The sequence below is a fragment of the Parus major genome, chromosome 5, assembly GCF_001522545.3.
Source record: "Parus major isolate Abel chromosome 5, Parus_major1.1, whole genome shotgun sequence".
Classification (NCBI taxonomy): Eukaryota; Metazoa; Chordata; class Aves; order Passeriformes; family Paridae; genus Parus; species Parus major.
The window spans coordinates 17,459,191-17,481,564 of record NC_031774.1 but is presented as its reverse complement, the minus strand read 5'-3'; the positions used below and the strand labels follow the sequence as shown (position 1 = coordinate 17,481,564).

The following is a 22,374-nucleotide window of genomic DNA, read 5'->3' as shown; positions in this document are numbered from 1 at the left end:
ACCAGATGACCTTTAAAAGGTCCATTCCAACTCAAACTATTATATGATTCGGTGATTCTATGAAATTGTTAGTTGTGCTATAAAAGGGATTCTCACAAGAAAAAAGGTGATTACAGGGCTTACTAATGAGAGTAAGAGATCAGTAGAGGGCTTACTAATGAGAGTAAAAGATCAGGCTGCAAGGGGAGCTATCTTCAGAGAGACACTCTGAACAATCTTTCAGAAGGGGGGAAACACCAAGAAATACCTAAATTACTCTGATGGGTTACGTGCAATAGCAGAAAACTTTCCTCTGACCAGAAAGTCCCTCTGGTTCTGTGTTTCTGAGTTGTAGGACAATGAAATTCTTAAATTTTAATTCTGCCAGTAGCAACAGCGGTTATCTATTGATCGATAATATTAATTATAGACTGGATTGATTGGATGTTGCTTTTGACTGAATAAAACCAGAAGAACAGATGAAATATCTTCTTGTAAAATAAGACTCACAAAGAAGAAGCACGTTTATCTTTGCTTGGCTTTCAGAGGTGGCTTCACCCAATTCCTGGTTATTTGGGTAGCACCAATGGAATTCATCCAGAGTAACACATTGTGTAGAGTTCCTGTAAAGGTGAGATCAGAATCAGGTCCACTGTCTCCAGGTAGGTCCAAGGTATGCTAATTGTCAATATTAAGATTCTAAAACTTTCTTGTAACATAACTTTTCTTTCCTATAAAGCTTCATGAATGTACAGCATGGTTTCTGGGTAGAGATCACATCAGCTCCACAGTTATTAATTTACAGATTTCTCACTAACCTTAGCTCAGCTCTGGGAATGGTGCCAGCACAATTACGGTAACTCTGAATAAAGAGACGTAAAGTTTCTGTATCTACCCTGGAATTGTGCCAGAATTTTCTCTTCTTCAGTGATGGAAAGATGCATTTCTTCAATTGGTTTCAAATTGTTCAGACTGTGTTGGCCATACATAGATTATTTCCAGCAAAACAAGGAAAAGAAGAAAGCTACCATGCAGATGTGTGCATACACAATACATGTACTCCTCAGATAATCCTTGAGAAGTGTGTCCCAAGAAGGTGTATGTTGGGAAACTGAGTCGAGGTGATTTGAGCTAGTTACCCAGAAAAAAAATGGCAGAATTGGGAATAAAATTCCAGGGGCAGTTGCTTGATTCAGTATTGTTTTTACTGAATCACACTACCTTCCTGGAGCAAGTCAAGGCCCATTGCCTTCCTTCCTGTGAAGATGGGCAGCTGGATTGCAATGACACCAGGTGGAGCTGAATGTGCTCATCACCTTGGAAAATCAGGCCCCTGGTGATTCTCTGTGATGTTAATTGACCGTCACACCCTGCAAGAGGGGAGTCAACACATTTCCTGACCTATGGTCTAAGTGTTTTCCAAACCCTAGAGTAAATTGAATGTAGTTACAGAGGAAATGCTGATGCGATCCACCAGCAGCTGCTGCTCTCCCACATCCTCACAAAGGTGTGAGGGGGTGAGTCGCATGAAATAGAAACCCCAGACTCTTCTACATGGTAGGCAGCACCCTGTGCCTTCCCTCCAGACTTCTTGCCTTCCTGCCTCTGAGAGAAACACTGCTAAGGGCTGCTCCCAAGAAAACCCTAGAGACGATTCTGAATGTAAACTTCTGAAAAAGCTTTTCATATGGGACCACTGAGCATACAGTCACATCTTCCTACGTGACTGATTTATGAATCCTATATTGAAATGTGGAAATGTAGGTATCTTCTAAGTGTGAGTGAGGATGGTAAGAGCTGCACAAAAGTTGCGCTCTTGCACTGAGATGTTTGATGATGTCACCAACAATAGTTGAACCACATCTCTTGGATCCAGATTATGATAAATTTCATTCTTAGGATCCTAATCTTTTGACAACTCTGGTTTGGAAATTTAATCTTTTAATCTGTTTTGTTTTCAGTTGTTTGTTTTGGGGTTTGTTTGTTTTGTTATTTTTCTTTTCTTTTTTTTTTTTTTTTTAAATGCAAAATCATTTGGTGAAACTAGCCTTGTTATCTGCCACAAGCTGCATTTTTTGGTCTTTAACACACTGCAGGCGTGTGGGATCACCTTCGTGTATGATGATGGCATTAGTTTTTCATCGGCCAGCAAAGGTTTTGGATGTCGCGTGGGATAGAGATGTCCCCAGCCCCTCCTTCAGCCGGTGATCATCTCTCTTCCAAATCCCACACAGGGTCCTGCTGCCTTTCCCGTCCCGTTCCTGTCCTCAGGGCCGTGCCCTCCCCTGCTCCCGCTGTTTGCCTCGCCACTTTTCCCACTGCAAGCACGCCCCTCTGTTATTCCCAGCCGTGAACCCTTCCTGCCTGGGAGGGCTCCCCAGATGCTCCTGCTCCCGGTGCAGGCAGCGGGCGGGCCGCTGCGATGGCACGGACGGACGGACGGACGGACGGACGGGGGCCCGGGCCCGGGCGCCGCTCCAGGTGCCGGGGCCGCGGCGTTGCCGGGCGACAGGCGGCCGCTGTCGCTCCCGGCCCGCCGCTCTCCCGTTCTCCCCGCGGCCTGGGCACGGCCCGCAGGTAGGAACCGGCCCGGGGCAGAGAGGGAGGCAGCGCTGGGAGCCCGGAGGTGTCTGTGTGTGTGTGTATGTGTGTGGGGAGGGGGGCTGGGTTCCCCTCCTTTCCCAGGGCTTGTGCCCTAAGGCCCCGGGTTTAGGGGGCGTTGAGGGAAGGCCGTTGTGGGGACCCGTGTGGGACACACGGCCTGGAGCGGGACACACACGGACTGGGACAATGTGGGACACAGTGCCTGATGTGGGACAACTCCAGTGCTTCCCGGAGCTTGAAGACCCCACAGTGCATCGCTGTGGCAACCCAGCCTATGTGCAGGTGTAACACACACATCTGAGGTCTGAGACTGAAAGTCTCCGTTTATGCTGTGGTAGATGTAACACAGTGTTTCAAACTTATGTTTTGGTGGAGCTCTGAGGAGAACAAAATTGATGAATAAATAATCCTGGGCAGGTGCAAGTTGTAGAAGTATCCCCAGGTATTTCACACCGAGAGAACTCCTCCACGGTGCCTCCTCAGGTTCTCTTGAAGGGCTGAAGAGAGGTGCCAAACTCATGCAGAAAGGGCTCAGATGTGTCCCTGTCTTTCTCATCAGCCCTCTGTGGTATGGAAAATGGTTTCTGTCAGCAAGAAAATCACTTTACGCCCTCATAGGTTTTAGCAGTCAGTAATTAGTTAATTGGATACCTTCAGCTCTCTCTTTGTCTTGTCTGTGAGGCCTGTGCTGTCCTGGCTCTGCACCTGTCTTCTATAGCTATTGATTCCTGATATAAATGTTCCTGCTCACCTATTATTTTCCATTCTGACTATTTTTACGTGGCAGTATTTTCTGACAACTGACACGGTGAAAGCATGCTAAATATTGACATTAACCTTTTATGCCGTGCTACCCCAATGGCGATGTTTTCTCTAACACAGAAACAGCTTATTCCTTACCAGAAAATCAGTGTTCTTTCTGTTCAGTAAAAAACTTCTTTTTCACCAACTATGTAAATTCTTCTCTATCAAGTCCTTCACCTTCTCACAGTCTCTTTGGGAACTCTAATGAGTTACACTTTCATTAAGCTCTTCTAGGTTCTACTGCTTCATGTCCTGTTCCACTTTTAAGCCTTATTGAGCCTGGACTTGTGCTGCTCAAGTGAATAAAGTACTTCTCTTTATTAATTGCTAAGTGCTCAGATTCCCTTGGGTTTGTTTTGTTGTTTGTGTTTTTTTGTTCTCTTGAAGATTGTGTTCTTACTGTTGTTTTAGCAGGACATGGAACAATTAAATAACACTATGAGCACCTGTCAAACAAGATAAACGAAGATAAACGGCTGTGACTACTAAATTAAAATCTCTGTAGGAGAGGAATGGGAAATGATGCAGAACAGCAGTGGCATTGGAAGAAAAGGTAAAATTATTTCAAATGTACGAATAACTGAAACTGTTTCAGAAGTTTTTTTAATTACTCTCCCATTTGATAGTATTATTTTTCTTCATGTTATTTTTGTCTGGTTTCATTTGCTTGAAATCTTGGACTAAAGGTACAGTGTTCAGGCATGTCAGATCTGAGTGTTGCTAGCATTAACAGGTTTTGTTGTGGAGGTTGTGGTGACTTTTTTTTTCTGGACTTTGTGCTCTCTCTCTTGGCTTTAACAGTGAGAATGACTGTGTTCCTGTAGGTCTGACCTCTCAAGGGATTGGTATATGGATACATCTACCTGTGGGCAGCTCGATTTGTTAGTTGTACACTTCTGTCAGTAAAAGAACAGGCTCTGCCCATGGTCTGGGATGCCATCAGCCTGTTCTTACACAATTCAAGGGACCTGATCCTACATAAAGCAGGATGCGTATTCCTTGTGACACCAGATGCAAGTTCAGCACTGGACTGGAATGATATTATTGATGATCATGCAAGTGCTTTTCTAACTGAAGTTCCTTAGGGGACACAGTTAAAGAAATCACATTTATTCTCAATGTTTGAAGTAGTATAAAAGTGCTGCAAAATAGTAGCGTTATGTAGCATATCATGAATTTGGATTGCTATGTTTGTCACTAATGGGAATGAATATTTATTTGTGAGGGATTATGAAGAGGTTATTTCTTTTAATTGAAAAATTAATGAGATTTTCACAGAAATTAATTATATTATTATTAATTGTTAATATCTTCTTAATTTTAGTTTACTATTATAATGGTTCGTGATTTTATACCTTCCATGGAGTCACACGTGGGCTTGAAAACAAATTGGAAATAAAATCTATTTTATATCAGTAGGGTCACAAGTACTTGCTATAATACAAATCAGAAGACCAGATTTGCCATGGCAGATGCAATAAATACTAGCATGTCTGTATTAAAAGGAAAAGATTTTAGTGGACTCTGGCTACTTCAAAGAAACATCATCTGATATTAAAAAATAGAAGTTAGAAAGCATGTGTTTCTTTGACTACAGTTTCTCACATATGGAAGCAGTATTCAAAGTATAGCAAGCTGGCTGTTTATCTTGCATATTTTACATCTTTAGTTTAAAATTATTTTTTAGAATGGAGTTGTAAAACTACCTTGTTTTCTTTTTTTTTTTTTCTCTTTTTTTTTTCAATGTTCCTAACATATGTGGTCATTGGGCATGGTTTTGCTCTATTTTAATGGTGTATCCACCCAAATTCAAAGTGGGGAAAAGAAACGTCTATAGAATGAAGAGGCTTAAGTAAATTATTGATCCTTGGGAAAGAGCATTCAGCTATTGTGTTTGTTAACTGAAAACAAAATCTTGCCGCTGGTCAAACAGACAAAGTGTTAAAACTTCTGAGAATAGGGGTTGAAAACAGTGGAGGTTCATGTACTGTCTCCATGGCCATATCTTGAATTTTGTGTGCAAATGTGATCATCCTGGAGAGTAAAAGGCAGAACTGAAATTCTTTATATGAAATGCTTCAGAGAGCAGAGGAGGTGAAACGAGATGATGCAAAAGAAAGCTATAATTTAATGAATGGCATGGACAGTTGGATGTATTCTCCATAATTCTAACTGCTGTTGACCTAATTTCTAATTTTAGCCTCCAAGCAACGTATGCCTGTCTTCCCCAATTTAAATAAATACAATGCAAAAATGCACTTTCTCAGTTTCTAAAACTAAACTAAAATTCTAAAATGTCCTGAGACATGACAAACAATTGCTTCCCTGTACACCTCCCCAGCTGTTGAACACAAGTCACCTGTTGGACTGGGAAGTTACTGCCAGAAATTACAGCAGCATGCCAGGGAAAGGATCACTTTGGACTCTCTCTGCTTCTGATAGTGTTTTTAAAGGATCTGTTTCTGACTACAGTGGTTGCCTTGGCCCAGCAGGACAGTTATAATGCCACCTCATCTGCAGCCCAGACTGATTTCCCAGAGTTCCTTTTCACTGTGAGTCTTCTGCCCTTGATAAAATTTTGGCAATGTGTGTTACTAAATAAGCCTCTGTGGCATCACCCATTGTATAGTGTTTTTCTACAAGTTCATCTAGAATCTATCTCTTTTTATACAATCTGTCCCATGCGAGCAACACTCTGGAAATCAGAAACTTCCCAGTGGCTCTTAAAATGGCTTTGCAGGCCAGGAAGGAATCTCTTGCTTCAAATAGCTTAATTACCAAATGAAATGGACTGAAAATTGTTTGAGGACAACCATAGTATGTTGAAACTCAGAAATGCCATATATGATGCATTTTCATCATGCATAAAAGTTTGTATTTAAAAAGGCTCATAAATGCAGTGCAATTGTAGCTGGGGAAAAAAAAAGGCCAGTTTTTGTTGTCTTTTTCTTAGCTGGAATCTGGAAATTCTTCTAAATGGTAGATACTTAAAAGTGCTATGAAGAGTAGAGTTTTTCTTCTCTGCAGGTTTGGACTGTCACTCAGTTCTGAGTCCATGGGTTAGAATATATTTGTTCATCTTGAAAAGATACTTATTCTGCAAAACCTTGCTTTGCTTCTGTTCTTCTTTAGTATGTCTAATAACATGCCTAGCATCTGAATTTTTAAGTAATTGCTGAATTGTGCCTTTTAAATGCAGGGAAGGTAAATACATCTTCCAGTGGCATCTACATTTAAGGCAGGATCTGTGTGTGTGACAAGCACAGATATGTTGATTCCTGTGTACCTTGTCATCAGCTATCCATGATAAGACCCCTATATAAGGACAAGAGCATTTTAACTAGACTAGCCTCATTTTCCCCTTAATTAACATCTGGACACTGTTGGAAAAAAGCTTGTGGCCATGAAGCACCAAATGTGCTTTCCTGATCCCTGGCTACCTTGATAAAATGGTGAGGGATTTACTGTTATCAAGTGCACTGAAAAAAATGAAGTGCATTTGGCAAGCCTCTGAGAGTGAAGGTGTTGGTACCTTGGAGCTCTGCTTTTCCATAACCCCTGTTGTTCACCAGCTATCCCCAAATCCTGCTCTCTGCTTTGCTCTTCTAGGGCTCATTGACAGATAGAAGGGTGTCTCGAGAAATTTTCTTATGGCAGGAAGTTTACCTATATAAGAAGAAAACCCCTCAATATGTAGCATCTTGGAGTTTCATCTAAGCATTTAGATAATCCGTACTCATCCATAGCCACTGTCTGGAGACTTGCAGTACAGATAGAATCAATGAACATTTGTAGCCAGACCGAAATTACCACTGACCACCTTCCACCACAGGACTCTAAAACAAATTCATTTGACTTCAGTTTACTTTAACTTGGACATGTAATAGAACATATAATAGAGAGTGACCTGCTTTTATATCTTGCTGTGAGGATGTTTTGTTGAGGAATACTCTTAGAGCAGGTACTGGGTGTGCAGCTGCAGTGGGAGCTGCAGGCTGTGCCTGGGTGGGAGCTGTGACCTGGTGCTGACCCTTCAGACAGCAAAGAGCACAGGGACCTGTGGCACCGACCAGGGAACCGGACACTTGGACACAGCAGGAGCTCAGCAGAAAGACCCCAGACTATTCCAGGCATGGAGGGCACAAAACCTGGGCATTCCTCTGTCAGGAGTCCTACTGCAGAGACACCAGCTTGAGCAGCTTTTGTGCCACTGCACCACAATTTAATTACTTGGAGAATCCAGACATCTGAGACTCTGCTAGGGGAAACTCAGGGCTGAGCCAAACCCTGTCTGACTGTGAGTGTGGGGTGTGCAGGGACCAAGAGGGGCACCCATGGGGTCACCAGAGCCATCTGCTGATGGGACTTTGGTCTCAGCAGTGGAAGTCTGGGGTGCTGGGAATGTGACTGACAGAATGGCTTCTGGATGGTCAGACAGGGAAGTTTCCTTAAATATTTGGCAAGCTAGCTCCAGAATTATGTAATAATGGGACATTGCCAGCTCATATGATAAAACATTTCTCATCACCCTGCTCAGCAGGATCTCAGGGGAAAAGTATTACATATGCAACTGTAATTATGAAATAGTTATTTTGCATGTCTGCATCGAATCTGTAGATCTATAATGGAGAAATGGGTGACATTTAAAGGCATTGCCTTTTTATTATTACTGTTAGGGTTATAAAGAATATTAGACATCTTTTATCTCAACTGTGTCTGGCTTTGTAGCATGCATTTTCTTCTCTGGGTTCACTGCTGCTTTGAGTGACAGCACAGTTTGGACTCAGCTACGTGCATGGGGGTATTACAATGTCCACAAAACTCCCAAGAGCTTTCCCTGAAGAGTCTGTGGGACATAGATCCCAAGGCTTACCTGCCATGGTTGTGGTAATTGTAGAGCAGGATTTATATTTAATAGCAAAGAACTGTCAGAACACTCTTACAGCTTTTAAAACTGTAAATAAGGAAGGTAAACAATTATATAAATCAGTCCACTTGCTTTATATGCACATTTGGATGCTTGAACCACGGCCTCAAATTGACTGAACAGTTACACAAAAATATCATTGTAAGCATTCGAGTCATTCAGTGTCATGAAAGTCAGTGAATCTTTAATTATATTAAATGGGATATTGTTATCTTAATATTCCAGCTTTTTCTTAAAAGCTTTTTTTCTTTAGTGAGGCACAGAAGTGGAATATTTATGAATGCTCTTTATAGTGTTTGCATGATCCCTTGATATTAAAGTAGCATTACTGAAGTAGTTATTTTGTTCTGCTTAACAAAACCAGAAGATTACAATCAGATTGTTTAGTCATACACACACACAAAAAGTCATATTAATAACAGGACTGGTGTTTTATTTTTCAGCTTTTTAGAAGCTGCACCTGCTAAAATAGACTGATGTGTTGCAGGATGCTTAATATTACATGAATGTTGCAGGAACTGTTTTTGCCATTATGGGTGGATTATTGTAACAGTAGTTTCCTGATGACATCATAGTAAATTCCAGCTGCCCAAACAGTTATTTTCCAGAAGAGGTTATCTGCAGTGCACTTGTGCAAAATTACACTTAGAAAGGGCACTCATAGTTCCCTTGGGACTTGTAAACCAAACGTTTTGTCAAATCCATAGTAAATACAGAATTCTTTGTTTTCATTCTGTGTCAGTGGTAGCAGTATGTGCACTACTGTAATTTGTGATTCTGAATTAAACAGACAAAAATTATATTATGCGAGACGAGAGAAATGGAAGTCTGCAGTGCAAGCTTCCTGTCATGAAGGGATAGATAGCACAATGGTTCTCAAATGGGTGTTTTTTCTAGAGAATGTTTTGGCTGTTGACCAAAAAATATGGATAAGGGCCCAGAGACTGCAGTATCCCCACTGAAATGGTACCCTTCATGTCCAGTGAAGGCAAGAGTAGCCACAGAGCAAGAGAGGATGCTGGTCGAGAAGCTGGCCTGAGGCAGTAGAGATTCCTTCTTGTATGGGATGTTAATATATAGAGGTATATGCCTTTCCTAGAGTGAATTTTGATTAATTACTGCTGTTTGGGTTTTTTTGTTTTGTTCTGTTTTTAAATGGTAACTTAATTGCTTGAACAAGCTGTTTAGGTAATGTGAAGGCTGCATTAGAAATTATCATGCCTAGTCACACAATTCAGAGGTTCTTTCCCAGTCTTAAGAAGCCGTAATGAATATTGAGTCAAACATTTCTGGCAACTGCTGAATTTGAAACGTGTATTAATATATATTTAATGAAGAATACACAATCTTATCACTAACTCCTCGATAAATCTTGCAGCAGGAAAATAAAATCTTGGAGTCCTACCAGATTGTCGGACCCTAAGAACATCAAATAACTCTGCCAATTTCTTTCTAGCAAATTACAGTATTCTGAGGGGATTTTAAATAACATGTTGTTCCAAGGATCATTTAATTTTAATAATGGTTTTTATTACTGGTATTAATGTATGTTGAAAATGTCCTGCAGTTTTTAATGAACTGTCACAACATGTCTGTGAATTGAATAACTTACCATGATTACACACACTCACTTGGGTAGGGAGAGTGGCAGCAGTGGAGAAGGTTGGCAGATTAACTCTTTGTAGAATTCAAAATCTTCCATCTCATTGCTCTGGTCATTGACTTCTCTTGCACCTCATGATTATTTGCTTCTAGTTATCCACACAAGTAAGAACCTGCCAAGTTAAGAATTTTGTTGTAAATCCTGCAAAAACCAATATATTGGTTCCCTTCAATCTTTTATTCTTCTCAGTGTTCACATGTAGTATAAAACTCCATTATTTCCCAGCCATTTCCTCTTCCCTTGACACACTCATGTGCTTACTGGTATTGCTGTGCTGTCCTACTGGACTGACTGCAGGTTTGTGCTGGGTGCAGTTAGCTTCCATCCTTGTGTGTCCCACAAAACGCTGCGGGAATGGCTCTGGTCAGCACATGGATCCAACATACATCCAGTGCAACCACCTTCTCTAGGAAGGAAATCTTCAGGTTTCTGACTTTTCAGACCTCTTTAGTGACAACAAAAGTCTTTGCAGTCCCTGTAAACTGTCTCACTGGAGCTACTTTGGGTCAGTGTTGGCTTGTCCTGTGCTTTTGGCAGAGCTGTAGGTTTATCAGATAAACCTGATGAAAATGAGCAGTGTGACTCCTGTGTCTCTAGGGGGACAAATGTTATGCCCCCTTCTTGTAGGTCCCCTTCTTGCTCCTACATAGTGCTGGAGATTTCAGAGGTTCCTGGATTTTATGAAATATTGGCACCTCACCACTCTTAAATTTTTCTACAATCTCATTTTGGTCCATGTTCAGGAGGAGATTCATTCTACTCTGGAGAAAGCTTTGAAGTGATAGAAACATGTAAAAAAAGTTTTGCTTGCTGACAATAATTCAACTTGATCCCAAACAATTTGTAATGAAAATACTTTTCTCCTCACTAATCCAATGTTACAAGAATTACAAGAGCAGATCAATACCAGGGAGTATAAAACAAAGTATTACTTCAGATATTAAGCCACAAATTGATCTCATTTTCAAGCCTAAAGTAAGTGCTGTATCAACATGTCTCAAAATTTTGAGGATGTTCTGAAATGTGATAGTGATGGCCCAACAGAGGGAGAACAGTAATTTGTTTTATGCAAGCATGTTAACTCTTTTCAGTCTGCATCTACAAAATCCTGTTGTCTCATTTTGCATTCACACATTACATCAGTTAGTTATCATTAGTTATTAATAGGTCTCTGACTATTGCTCCACTTGGTTCTGATAACATACAAGATTATCTCTGGATAGTAACAATCCTTACTTTGAATTAGAAAGAACCACCAGTACTTGCACACAATCCAGCACAAGTCCCGTGCAACTGGCAAAGGACTCCAGAATTTATGACAAGAATATTCTATTCCAAACCTATTATTGACCAAAATAATTCCTTCTTAGGAAAATAATGACAATGCCAGAAGGTCTTCATATCACAGAAGATTCTTTTTTTTTCTTAGACAACTGATGACTTTTCCAAATCTATACTGACTAAATCATACTGAACTGGTCTAAAAGTAGAGGAAAAATGTCTGAGAAATTCTAGAATTCTTTAGAAAAAGAAACAGATAATAGAAATTTATGTATTGTAATTTTTTTTCTAAAATGCAAGACACAATATTTTTGAGGTCTCTTTTCCCTCCTAATGGGTGGATGTATGAAAGTTGTCCTTACACTACTACAGGCATACAGAGGTTCTAGAAGCTGCAAATATCACTACTCAGTTCACTTTTTGATGGTTCTTTTGTAAGCCGGTAAGAAAGATTGAAAGGAATTGTGTGACTCTGAACAATTTGTCCCTGAACGTGATTTTTGGGCATTGAATATTGCTGTGGCTTAAGTGTAGAATATTTGAGCAGTCAGCTTCTCCTGTAGGAGTGCTTGCCAGGTAGGTGCAGTGACCTGGAAAAAATAGGGTTTGCTTTTTGTGGGCTGCTTCTGCCCTGATGAGTGTGCAGAAGGAGCACTTAGGAATCTGGGGGTTTGGTTCCTCCCTTCCTAGTGTAGGAGATTGTGCAGGGAGAGGTTTCGTGTATCATCAGTTTTTGTTGCTGTTTTTGTTTGGATAAGGGCTGCTGTTTTTTCCTGACCGTACAGAGTCTTCTGAATTTCTTTTTCTTGTGCAAATGAAGAATTTTGACTGAACTTGAGTAGTCGGAATCAGTCTTTTTGATCCAAACCTCTTTCACCTTCTAACAAGTCATTTCTCTCAAGTAGAGATGACTGGCTGAGCAGTCAGAACTCCTATCTGCCCTAACAGAAGTTACTTCTGTGTTTAACTGTTTATTAGTGTGAGGAGGAAGGAAAGTGGTAATTCTCAGGCCTTGGCCACCACTGATGCTTTGTCAGCCAGTTGTGGTTAGCTTGATCATTTAATTACTTTTCCAGTACTAAGAATAAATATTGCTTTGCAGTGGAGAACAGAACAAAACTGCAGGTGTCCCTTCAGCAGAGCAAGACAGCTTTTCTGTAGTCTAGCCTTTTGTTGTTAGAGCAGTGTTTCCAGCTGTGATACTTCCTTGTTGCCAAGTAGTAGTAAATAGCTGTATAAATCACAGTAATGCTTGCACCATTTGGGTACAGCCGACTGCTTTTTTACTCTAACGGGTGTACATATGCTAACTCTCATATTTCAAAGTTAATTGTCAATATTTCTGTGAAAGTGATATCTTTGGGAATTGAAGAATGACCACATTTGCAGTGCTTCATCTTCAAACTTTGTATTTCATTCCTCACTTGAAACATACACAGTTTTATATAAATTGTATTTTTAATTTATTTTCTCCAAGATTGTCTTCAGAACCAGAAGTCAGTAGCCATGGCCTGCCTAACCTAGAGTCAGTAACAGTGGTGGGATGTTTGATTTAGGACAGCAAATACAGACAAGTTCTGTCCATGCAACCTGCAGGCAGAGCTCAAAATGTTTGAGAGACGTGGTGTTGTGACTTGGTACTGGCACTTGCAGTCTGGAGTCCAGCAGAATTTTGCTGAGTGCTGTTCATGCTTCTCAAGAGGAAATGGATATGCAGGGAGCCTGTGTGCATGGGAAGCTCACTGACTCTGGAGAAGGATGAGTGGAGTAGTGAGAAGACTGGAAAGGACTAGTGTCCTGAGTTGTTTGTTCTCAGCTTTCTTATTTGCACAGAGCTATAGGCACACCCAGCGTCTTGTAGACCTGCAAACAACAGTTTGCTGTAAAAGCTTACACTCAAAGCTGAATGAGGTGTCAGACTCAGGTAGCTCTTTAGAGTGAAGAAAAGGAAGAGCATGTGTTATGTAATGGATAGCTTTGGGTTTGTGCTGATGAAAGAAACCTGTATCTCTATAGGCATTTTCTGTCTTGCAATGGGAGTCAAAATAGATTTTGCTGACACGAAAATAATAAATACAGGTAGAAAAATCAGACTGCTTGTTATCCTTTTGTTCAAAGCATGTTGAGATGGACCTGAAGTGGAATCCTGACAGAGTTTCTCATCCAGGCTCATTTGAAGACCGGGAGACTGATTTGAATTGGCAACACAACGCAAATCCCAGTCCGCTGATTAAAGATGATGGAGAGCTGCTTATGGATGAGCATCTTTCCCCCAGGAAACTGGTGAGTAGACATCCAACTTTTTAATGAAGTGGAAGAGGCAAACTGGCATATACAGAGCTGTATTAACCTTCCAACTGCTATTGTACTGATTGTGGATTGTTGCCTCTGACATTTAGATTTCTGCGTAAAGTGGATTCTGTCTTATGAAAGTATATCAAATGTTTGTCCTCCTTTTACCTTGTTTCATATCAAAAGTATTCCCAGCATGAGTGTGGCTGTGTTTATTGCTGGGGTTCTTGAAGAAAAGCACAGGTAGCATAATTATAGTCTACACAGATCTCATTAATGCCATCTGGAATACCTTGAATCTCAGCATTAGAAAAAGAATTTACATTACTCTTGTTCTAGAAATTGGAAATATAACTTTGAAGCACAATTTTTTTCTGAGTTAGTGAAATCCTCTGTCCTGTTAAGAAACTGTTTAAAATATTCTGCAAATAATAGAAGTACTTTCTATACATTTCAAAGTGGGAGGAATTTCAAAGCATATTTGAAAACCATGTTCCTTTTAGACTGGGGAAAATGATTTTCATATACAGCCTGTTGTAAGAGAGTAACATGCTGAAATCTTCATGAAGGAATTCACTTTTTGAAATATTTGTGAAAGAGTACTTGATTGCACACTGTACTGCACTTGCTCAGTCCTGATTAAGGGTGAAATCCTGTGGGATGTGTAGGAGATGACCAAACAACGTCACTTTTCCATGCTAAAGGAAGGGAGAGTTGAGAGCAGATCTTGAGGAGAGAGGCTTTCTGTGCTGCAGATCTACAGATGAACCTCTCTTCTGCTGGGGAGCATTTGTGAAAGACAGATGGGGCTGCCAAGGCTGTGGTTCAGGTGTCCCAACAGCCAGGGGGGTGATCGCAAGCGTCCATAATCCCCCGTGTATCCACTGCACCAGCGGAGAGACACGAGCTTCTGCAGGGAGCATATTCCAGCTGCTGGTTTACACCACTCCCTAGCCACTCCCAAACTACATTCCAGGCACCATTTTGACCATGTGCTGTAGATTAGACAGAGCTATTGTTCCCTAATTAGCCAAGTCTTTTAGTGTTTGTAAAATGGTTGGAGATGCAAAAACCTCCTTCTGCAGAGTGGATATTTTAAGCATTCTGGAGAAAAATTGCTGCATGGTTGTATGGTCTATGCCACTTTCCTTTGGCTCATGAGAACCTCCAGCCTCTTCTTGGTCTTTTTTTAAAACCTGGCATAGAATTGGACCAGTGTAATGTGTTTGTGACCTGCAATAGCCTGTATAAATCTGATGGGAACCTCTCCTTTTAGTCTGTATCGTTAGGGCACGAACCAAAGCCCATTAGAGTAACCAAAACAGCTGCCCTCTGACTCAATCAATTCTGAAAGAAGCCCTTAGGAAGTTCTTTCATTGGCATGAATTTCTCTTTCTGAACCTCTGCTGCTTTTAGTTCACAGCAAAAAGTAAGCAGAAAAATATATGTAAAGCAATGTTACATACATCCCATGAAGTTACTGTTTATTATTTTGTAACTTTTTTTTAAAATGCAGATAAGAAGTTAAATAATTGAGTTTTGTGGTTTTTGAGATTGTGGGTTTTAAAATTTGTAAGGTATCTCATTTGAAAGATTCTTTTAAATGAAGTACAGTGTCCTGCTAATTTTTCTGGACACAGTTATTTCCTGCCCTGGAACCTGACATTTGTGTTGGCATAGCTGGGATACTTCCTGCTCAGAGGAAAAACTACATGACATTGTCAAGGAAACATTTACAGTGTTTATAGCTTGTTTTAAAAACATGCCCCATCTATCTATTCTCTGACCTTTGTGTTGATCAAATGGAAAGCACTGCTGCCATAAATTTACTTCCTCTGGATTTGCAAATGTCCAGAATGTTCAAACATTTAATACAAAACAAGTCTTCACGTGTATAATTCTTTGAGGACCCACATGCCATTGACAGTCAAATGGTTTGAAAGTTTGTCTTGCTTAAATCAATACAATTGCAGTATCTTTTTGACTGTCTTATTGTTGTGAATATTTTAGGAGTTATTGACTGTATCCGTTGAAGTGCTCTGAGAAGGAAACTAATAGACTTTTATAATACAGGCTCATTAAAGTAAAATTGTTTTGCATTCAAATAAGGGCGCGGGCCACACTTTGGTAGTGTTGTGTAGGCAAATTTTTGCACTCCTGATGGATGTTCTTGAGGAAGGTTTTTTTCCCCCGAGACACGTACTCAGCTTTACTCCTTGTCCTCTCAATGGCCTGTCTTGCACCAGTTTGGTTTGAGTTTGGGGAAGCTGCACAGTCTGGTTGTGCAGACTCTGGATTGGGCACCTTGAACTGCAGCCTGCAGTCTCATTTCTGCCTGCACACTTGACTCATTTTGCCTTTTTTCCAGGGGGATGGCTGTCTATTTTGTAGTGAAACTGCTACCAGTCGGTCTCCATTAACAGTCTGCATTATTAAGAACTCTTTAGAACTTGTGACACTTGTGTTCCTTGACTTTTTTATTCACTTGCTGCATTGTTTTCCTCCAACGAGAGGAAAGTTTGGCTTAGACTGGTTTTGTTTTGTTTTGGTTTTTTTTTGCCTTTTTGCCTTCTTGGACCATGTAGAACGGAAGACAGTTTCTACAAAACCACTGGACCATTTTCTTCCTCTCCGTTGTGAATCCCCTCACTTACACTTTATGCTCATTCACCACAGTTTGTAGTTTTCTGTAGCCTTGTTTCAGCATAATGTTCACTTTAAATCCTGTATGGTTCCATATTTCCACTATGTTAACCACATCTTCTGTTTTCCGCTTGCTGCCAGCTCTTTTGCTGCACTATCATGTAACATCTTTTTTATATTTGAATGTCCTTCATCCAGGCTGCAGTTCCAAAGCTTTTGATACAAGGGTTGGTATCATTAGATGCCATTTTTATTCTTTTGAGTATCAATATCAATTTTCTGGTGTATTTTTTAATTTTCCTCTATATGAATAGGCATTCTTGCTTTTCCATTTGTATCTGTCCTATTAATATTTTCAGCTCTAAATTTTCCTAATTATTTTCCTATTAATATTTTCCTGCTGTGCCCGTTCTTATGCATGGTTGTCAGATATTGTAGAATACCAGGGTGAGCAAATTCTCACTTTGTTCTGAAAACTGGCTAACAATGGGCAATTAATTTTAACTCTATTAGGGCTGTGACACAGATTTTTCATTAAATGTAGAGAAACTGAAATTAAGGGTGCCACCTGTCTTTAATCACTTTTATATTTTTTTTCTATCAACCCCCCATCCTCTCCCTGCTGTTTGCAAAGGATCTTTTCCTGATTTCCACTAAAAGCATTCCACTTCTCAGAAGAAACTCATTTTACAAGGTCAAATGATCTTCCAGACATTGTCACATTATAAAACCCAATCACGTTTGTGTGTGATCTTTAGAGAAGAAAGGAAGTATTCTCTAATTTTGCTTTTTATTGATCCTGCTCCAACTAATCATGTTTTCCAAACTTAGCAACACGTGTTCGGATGTGGTGTTTAGTTTTGTTGCTCAGGAGGTTAGGGTGTATTTCATATGGTATGCACTCATCCTCACGGGAAAAAGAAAATGCTGGAGGGTCCTGGAACAACAGATTGGATTCTTGCTGAAATGGCTCAGTTGTTTCCTTTTTCTTTTGCAGGAAATTTTCCTCACAGTTTTAAGATAAATGGAATTGAGGAAAAAACTGGACATCCAGAAAGTGCAGAACCTTGATAAATTAGGTAGAGTAAGGGAATGGAAGCAACTGAATTTGGATCTCCTGAGCCCTTCATTAGAAATGTATAATAATTTTTTTTTAAGTTTGAGGGGTCCTCTGGAGGTCTGCCAGTTTGATCTTCTGTTCCAAGCATAGCTAGTTTCAAAGTTAGTTCAGATTGCTCAAGGAAGCAGATAGAAGTAATACTGTGAACTGGAAGAAAAAAAAAATTACAAAGCTTCTTTTAGTTTCAGAGCTTTCCTTCTATAAGTTTTCTCCTAACACTGATACCTCCACACTAGTGAAGTTGTTATATTAGTGTTCATCCTGCTACTTAGGCATCTGATGTTTTACATTCAAATTTTCACATCAGGAATCTTTATATTTATATGCATGCACATACATATACATGTTTTTGTATGAGAAAACTCAAATATTCATTTGCTTACAGCCACCAGTGTTCAACTTGCATAAGAGGACACTGCAGTCTTGACTCTTCCATGTTCAGTGGCACAATCTTGAGCAATAATTGTAGCTACTGGCTGTGTACCTTATTCCTAGATAGGAAAAGAATTAATGTTGGGGTATAACTTTTTTATATCTCTGTGAGAGAAAGTAAATCCTTAAAACAAATCTAAACAAAAACTGCTGTAAGAATATCTACTATCCTGTCCACTCCTGACCTGCCTGTTAATCCAGCACATAGTTGAAATTGAATAGTTGAAAGGTTTTTTCCTCCTACAGAAGTGACATGGGCTATTTCCGGGAGATCAGATCTCCCATCTTGTTTCTGGTCCCCCACATGCCTGCTGAAGTTTGCAATAGTTAGATTTGCCAGCAGCTTGCCACATCAGATCCTTAATACTAGTTTAAAAAAAGGTGTCAGAACTGTGAATCCCCAGCATGAGTCAGTGAGGAGCTGAACTGTAGATAGCAAGACTAGGCAAGGGCATATCCATGTGCATCTGCTGGCGTGACATGGGGCTTCAGCACAAGAATAAAGGCATCTTTACTAATGCATCCCCCACTACTTAAATTTCATATTTACTTCCCTCATCTACACTTCCCATGTAAGCCAAGAAAATCTCTTTTTGTAGCACCTAGCTAATCTCTTCATCTGAGTTGAGAGAATGTATTTATATGTATATGCAGAAAGTAGTGAAGTACAGCTAAATATTTTAGTTATGGGCATTTGCAGCATTTAGCCATTTTGAAAGGAAATTTGCACATGGGGCCACAGAGAAGTTCTGTTCCCTTTCATTTAAGCACTTAAGGCCTATTAATTTGCTAACATTTTTCTTCTTGGAAGAAATATTTTGTCATGCTTTTAGCAACTTTTTTTTTTCTTTATTTTTTTTTTTTTGTGAAGGAAAATTATACTTGAGTTGGGAATTTGAAAAAAAAAGCAATAAACACATGAATGGACATGAATCTAGAATTTGCATACAGGTGTAGTATTCAAAGAGAGCAAGCTCACCACTCAGGAATTCCTGTCTTAGCCAAATTAATCAGGATCAGCAAAATAAACACACAGCTGGAAATATTTCTCTGACAGCTGTATGCAACTTGTTCTTCAGCAACATGCCTACTTTTCTTAGAGTATGTGAAAAATCTAGGGACGGGATAAGACATCAGTTGTGTATGCCAATTTGACTGAGCAGATATTATTTGCCAATTAAGGAATTTACAGATAGCTGCAAGTGAGACTTAAACTGGATTTCCCAGCATCCCCAGGTGACTGTTGGGAAGCTCTGCAAGCACAGAAGTATTTCTTACTTGCAGCTTTTTACAGAATACTTACTGGCTTTTCTTGTCAGTCAGAGAGAAGCTTTTCAAACCACTGCACAGTCCCCAGTTGGCCAGACATTTGGCCAGACATTTTGCATGGTGGGAATGGTTTGTGAAACATCATGGGCTTGCTTCTTAAAATACTGGCTAAATTATTTACCAGTAGCTTCTTCATGAAAAATAATTTTACTCCTGTTTTGGAGAAGGTGAAAAAACGTAAAGTGAACTTTGTCTTTGTTTTACTTGCCCTGTATTCAAAGTACATTTGCTGACTTGTGCAGTGCTTTACCGTGGAAAAATGTATTCTTTCAAAGAAACAAATTTACAGTGGAGGGTAAATCTGCTGTTCAGAATCAACCTTTCAGGCCACCTTCCTGAACATGATGTGCCAGGAAGATTTGGATGTTTGATCCTTCAGAAAACAGCTTTGCCCAGCTGATACCTACCTTGCAGGACTGCAGATGGGTGGCAAGCAGAGTCCTCTCTAAACACCAACACTCAGCTTAGCATTGTATTTATTTTTTATTTGAGGTATCTTTTTGATCTAAAATAACTGTGAATATATCCCACTCTTCACCTAGAACTGATTCTTGGTCCCTTTCTGTTTGCTCTATGTGGAGGCTGAGCAGCTGGAAGCAGCCAAAGATATACCTAGGTGCTAGAGCACCTTCATGTCTGTAAGCATTCTTGGGGCACAGGCAGAGACATTCTGTCCCTGGCTGTCAGAACAGCCCATTGAGTTCGGGGCAGGCGGTCATTACCTGAAAAAACAGTGGGACACCTCTGAATTAGGACAGGAGCCTGTCCTAGACCTGGGATGGCCCTAGGAATGAAGAGAGACAGAGCACTGTAGCATCACTTCTGTCCACATGGTGCCGGACATCTCTCTGTCCAAGCTGATGACCTCTTCAGTGATCTGGGTCATGATTTTTTTTTTCTCTTGCAGCAAAATTCATCCAAAATATCCCTCCTTTCAAATTTTGGTGAAGGTTCCCATGCTTTTGACATTAAACAACAGCATAAATAGAAGCTCCTGCTAAATAGGTTTCATCTTTGTTTAAATGTTTCCATGTCTGTCCCTAAATGTCCCCCATTCCTGGTGTCAGAATTTTAGCTGTGAGATGAGAAGTATAGCACTTGAAGGTGCACCAGCAATGCCAAGAATGGTATCTGGAGAGTAGTAATGTCCTGTCTTCCACAGGAACCACTCCTCACATACCCTTCTCTTGAACTGCCAACCTGGCCTTTGCTCGCTGACTCGCTTGCAATCAACACCTGGGGTCTCAGTGCTTTAGTGCCTTTAAATGAGCTCATGTCCTCCACCCAAGAGCATTTCCCAATTCCTTCATGTACTACACTAACTTGTGCATCCCACAGCAAATTGGTTTCAAGCTGTCCTAGTATCTCCTCACCCTCAGCAGATGGAAGGACAGTTATTGTCATAGAGGCTCTTGGAAATACAGAACAGGGAGGTGGGCACCGAGAATATATGGAGTTTGTCGCGTCTGGCTAGCACATGCTTCAAGGCAGCTATCTATAGCTCAGAGAGCTGGTGATGACAGCTAATAACCCTTTCCAGCACTGGAGTCACAGTTCTGCCTGATGCAGTACAAAAATACGGGTGCTCTAAGCAGTTCAGCTCTCAGGCACTGGAAAAGGTACAAATGATGCATCCAAAGAGGAAAAGGAGGGCAAGGAATGACACTGGTAATCCCTGGTATGAGAAAAAGGAATGGGGAACCCTACACAAGGAGAGAATATATCTTCATGCAGGTTTTATAGTTGGATTTTGAAAAAAAATATCAGGGAGCAGAACTGTGAAGGGAGGCTGTCTGGAATACAGAAGGGGAAGGACAGCATACAGGGAACCTGCAGACAGCAATGGAGAAAAGGACAAAAAACAGAGCAAAGGCTCCTTGGGGTGTTAGGACCTTTTGCTACTCAACTGACAAAGTATGTGACCCTAAGCTTATTACTTGTTCTGAGATGTTTTCCTGCTCTGATGTAGACTCATAAAACTCATAAAAACTATTTTGATGGGGAGCAGGGAGGTATTTTTCAGAAGCTTCTTCCTTTAATGACAGTGAGCTTGCATCCAAATCCAGCAATCCGAGTGCATGGTTTTATGCCAGGACATCAGCAAGCTCTCGTTTCACACGTGATCTCGTGCTATGTGACAGACAGTGTCATCTGCCGAAAAGGGTTCATTTCAAAGACATGCAAAATGTGTCTTGCCATGAGGGATCCTGTGTTCACTTAGAGGGAGAAAGCAGTCTGTAGCTGTTAAGTTTGCTGCCTTTGAAACAGCGAAACACAATTTGTGGTGGCTGCATGTGGGGATAAAGTCTTAAAAGTTTTCTGATGTTCGGCCTGCTTAAAATCACAGTTATAAAAAGAAATAAAAATAAGATAAAAAGTAATTTTAAACATAATGTTTTAAAAATAGTTCAAAAACAGTTGAAGATATTGGATAATTCTGTTTCTTAGGAGAAAAAATCAAGACCTTATAAAAGGGGACAGTTTTTCAAGAAGGTATGCTTAGCTTTTTCTGGAAACCATGTCCTTTTGAATTGCCATCTCAGTCACACTCAGACTGGTTTTGGTCCTTTGTAAGAGGATATGGAACTTAAGAGGAAGTTGTAGCCACTTGCACACAATAAGTGTTACCTAATGAGCAGGAATGTCACAATCACCATTTTTTCCTTGCAAAATTAACTGGATATTCTGGTGGTTATTTTTCCTTCCCAAAACTCATAAACAGAGAGCGTCCTACACATTCCCTTCTAATGAATAAGTTCTCCCTTACTAAAAAAAACCTAAAGAATGTTGTACCTTTTTAACAGTGAGAAAATTTTTCTCCTGTATATGGTGGTTACTGAATGACTTTCTGCCTTCACCTTAACTAAAGGCCCAGAAGGTTGGTGACAATACTTTCAACCCCTGCTCTTGGTTGCATCATTGAGGAGAAACCGATGCCAGGGTCAGACGTCAGACATTTTGAAATGGACATGTTCAGCCCCACATCCTAACTCTTTTAACACAGGAAGGTGAAAACATAGAAGTTTCATCACTATGTATAGCATCAACAATTTCAGGCAGTCAGCATGACAAATAAACCTCTCTTCTCATTTCTCAGGGATTGTTTCAGACTCCACTATGAACCACTAAGCCATGAGGAAGAAAGGATAGAGTTCTTGTGGTCTGCTTTGTTGAATTAGTGCAACTTACCTGATGCAAAGGAGGTGGTGGGATACGCACGCTGAATGAGGGAAACTGGGGAGAGGAGTTGGATCATAGCAGGAAGAAATAGCAGATGAGAGCCATAATGAGATTGCTTCA

General features: G+C 40.3%; 1 protein-coding gene across 3 annotated transcripts in view; it reads left to right on the top strand.

The window, feature by feature from the left end:
- The window catches only part of LRRC56 (leucine rich repeat containing 56), a 78,865-nt gene that overhangs the window by 17,301 nt on the left and 39,190 nt on the right, over positions 1-22,374 (top strand). Inside the window, exons 3-5 of one of the 3 annotated variants that reach the window (XM_015630045.2) lie at positions 526-2,556; positions 3,799-3,940; positions 13,377-13,541. In XM_015630045.2, the coding sequence (XP_015485531.1) occupies positions 13,386-13,541 (156 nt within the window). In that variant the 5' untranslated portion in view covers positions 526-2,556; positions 3,799-3,940; positions 13,377-13,385. The other 2 variants (XM_015630052.2, XM_033515033.1) reach the window with 2 other exon arrangements.